We start from the raw sequence: 2,918 nt of genomic DNA, 5'->3' as shown, positions 1-2,918 counted from the left end.
TTTTGAACGGGAAAAGTGAGGAGATGGATGTTTCTCCTGGTTGTGTTTCATAAGCGATGAAATGACGATTTTATCCTTCAAATTGTGTCATGCGCAAGTCACAAAACCTAAGTTAACATAAAATTGGATGGAAAAACTTGAAATCTAACGGCAATTATGAAATTGGCTGTTTGTAATGAGTCGAGGGACCTATTTTTCTGAAAAAATAATTCAGGGATCTAATTTTCACTTATGTGATAATTCAGGGACTAAATCGGCAGTTCATCCTATGTTTCATAATCAGTTAAATATACAATATCATGTGAAAAATTAAAAGTATGTCTCAAATAGTCATTTACGATGTCAAACGACGTATTACGAGTACATATAAGTCTTTCTCTATAATTAGCAGAGAAATAATAGTAGGGCAATTGGATTAGAATAACGTGAGATCGTATCAAATAAAACAACAAAGTGTTAAGTCTTCTTCAGATGAAAATCAAGATAACTTTCCACTTGTCCTCATCAGCTTGAGTTAATCAGATGGGTAATAATGCCAGGAAAAGAGATCCTCCAAATCCCTTCCACCAAATTCTGTCAATTAACAGAATTTTGAAATTTAAGTCAACGGTTAAAATTATTATAACTAAAAAAAAAAAAATTATTTTTAACCGTTAAATCAAATTTTAAAAACTTAAATCGATTGATTGACAAGAATTTGCGGGAGGAATCCTAAGAGGGTTCCTTTTCTAATGTCAGGGGTTGTGTAATTCTCACATGCTCTAAAGGTGAAGATGTACGGCCAGGCCCAGGACAATCCCATGGAAACCTGCGTCTGCCAGACGACAATCACGACACGCCACCATTACCATTAGTGAGGTGTCTTATTCACATATCATTTTTTACGGATTTGGATCCTCTTCTTAGTCTGATCAAGATATGTAGGTCGTTGAATTTTTATTCAACAACTACAAACAAAATGTTCTTTTAAAATTATAGTAATTATATTCATTGGATGAAAATCCAACGATCCACATGTCTTGGATAGGAGGATTTTCTCCTTGGGCTTAGGAGAGGATCCAAATCGATTTTTTATATCATACATACTCTCTTAATTTTAGGCCGTTGAATTGAATTTATTAAAAAAAATTAAAATATATAAATTAATAAAGGATGTGAAAAATAAAAATAATGTATAAATAGCACATCCCAAAAACTCCTTACCTCGAAAATATAAGACAAATAATTGAAATAACTGAAAATTAAATTAGAAAAATAAGAAGAAATAACTTCACCGGAATATCCAACGCAAAACTGATAGGCTCCGATTATCATATTTCCCCTCAGAGTACATTATTCACTGATCACTTCTAATTACTACTAATTCTTCATTAGTTAAACAAAATATCTCTCTCTCTCTCTCAGATTATCTTAAACGAAAAGGTTCAGAAGCTTGCAATCCTTCAGATCGCCGCCGCTTTTAAAGCTCCTCGTCGTTGTCGTAGTCATTGCCGACTCTTCCGAATCAAACGACACCGTATCTCTCAGCCGCTGATCCATCGCGGCACTTATGTAGCTCCTCATTCCCCTCCCTCTTCCTCTCTCTCCCGTCGCGAGATTCAGCTTCAGAGAGAACCCCGCCACCTCGAACGGTTGGATTCGCCCCGCACCATAGTACGCCGACGCTGACGGTACGGACTGATAGCAGCGGTTTTGTGGGGTGCATGTGCCTCTGCTGAACGTGTCCGAAGACTCGTCGAGGCTCGGCGCAGTAAACGCAGGTAACGGCCTCAAAACGCCTCCGGAGAGTACCGTCTCGACGGCCGACTGGCACACTTGCCAGTTCCCGCTCGACAAAAGCCCCACCGCTCCGTTCACCGGGTTCACCGTGCGGCCACACGCTTCGAACAGCAGAGACTGAAACAGAGCTGATCGAGAAAAAGGAAGGATAAGGATTAATTCATGTTGAAATTAATCGTGTAAAATTATGAAAATATTGTTTAATTTATGGATTATTTTTATTTTTTGTTTACCGGAGCGTTGGGTTTCCGGTACGGCGGAGACGAAGGAGAGGAGATCGCTGCGGCCGAAGAACTTGGCGAGGAACAGGGTGGCGTTGCCTTGGGCTTGGGGAGAGTCGATCCAGTGCAGGCACGGCCTGAGTACGCATGTCGCGCTGCATCCCTTCCGGAGTACTCGGCACCCGTTGCAGCTCATCTCCACTGTCCGATAAGCCTCCCCTCCAAAATTTTGATTAAATCAAAGGTTAGTGATCAAATCCTTGTGTCTCTGTCAGTCTGTCTGTCTGTCTGTCTGTCTCTCTCTCCTCAGTTCAAAGTTGTTTGGTTTGTTGAGGGGAGAAAGCGAGAGTCTGAGACTTGAAGCTTGGTTTTGGTATTTAGAGAAGCAGAAACAAGGGACCAGAGAGAGAGAGGAAACTGTGGTCGAGTTTCGGAGTTCAGGAAATGTTATCCGCATACACTTTTTTTCTAAGTTTTTATCCAATTCTTGCTCATCTTTGAACTGAATAAATAGAAAAGGAAAGTGAAATAAAGGTCGTATCTGATTTTATTTTATTTTCTATGTAACAAGTTTGATATAAATATTATCGTTTGTTCAGGTATAAATTATAAGTTTTAAGTTCGATTTTCGTTAAAGATAAATTTTAATCACTTTATTAGTAGTTAATTGTAGAGCTAAGTCCACCTTATTTTCTTAGTAATCGAAAATACAAAAGAATAAAATATATGTACAAAAAGAGGATTTCTCCGACACTTGACGTCCTAATCTATTAATGTATGTTATGTGTAAATTCATTTTATATTATTTAACTACAACGTTGCATAATAGCAAACTGATAAGTTGTTTTCGTGTGAACTCATTTGTCGAACAGTTTGTATGTGGTTTATGACGATGTACCTGGGGCTGGGGGCCCACAA

At 38.6% G+C, this 2,918-nt stretch overlaps 1 protein-coding gene across 1 annotated transcript; it reads right to left on the bottom strand.

The window, feature by feature from the left end:
• Nucleotides 1–1,279: 1,279 nt before the first annotated feature.
• On the bottom strand, nt 1,280–2,477 carry LOC103950975 (LOB domain-containing protein 37). Its single transcript, XM_009362241.3, has 2 exons — nt 2,013–2,477; nt 1,280–1,907 (listed from the first exon to the last, which is right to left on the bottom strand). Exons 1-2 carry the CDS (start codon nt 2,194–2,196, stop codon nt 1,411–1,413), a joined length of 681 nt encoding a protein of 226 aa, XP_009360516.2. The 5' UTR covers nt 2,197–2,477; the 3' UTR covers nt 1,280–1,410.
• Between the last annotated feature and the right edge of the window lie 441 nt (nt 2,478–2,918).

This window comes from the organism of the source record quoted next, unplaced genomic scaffold (genome assembly GCF_019419815.1).
Source record: "Pyrus x bretschneideri cultivar Hongxiangsu unplaced genomic scaffold, Pyrus_bretschneideri_v1 Contig1, whole genome shotgun sequence".
In the NCBI taxonomy this organism is placed as follows: Eukaryota; Viridiplantae; Streptophyta; class Magnoliopsida; order Rosales; family Rosaceae; genus Pyrus; species Pyrus x bretschneideri.
This window is presented reverse-complemented; position numbering and strand designations above follow the sequence as displayed.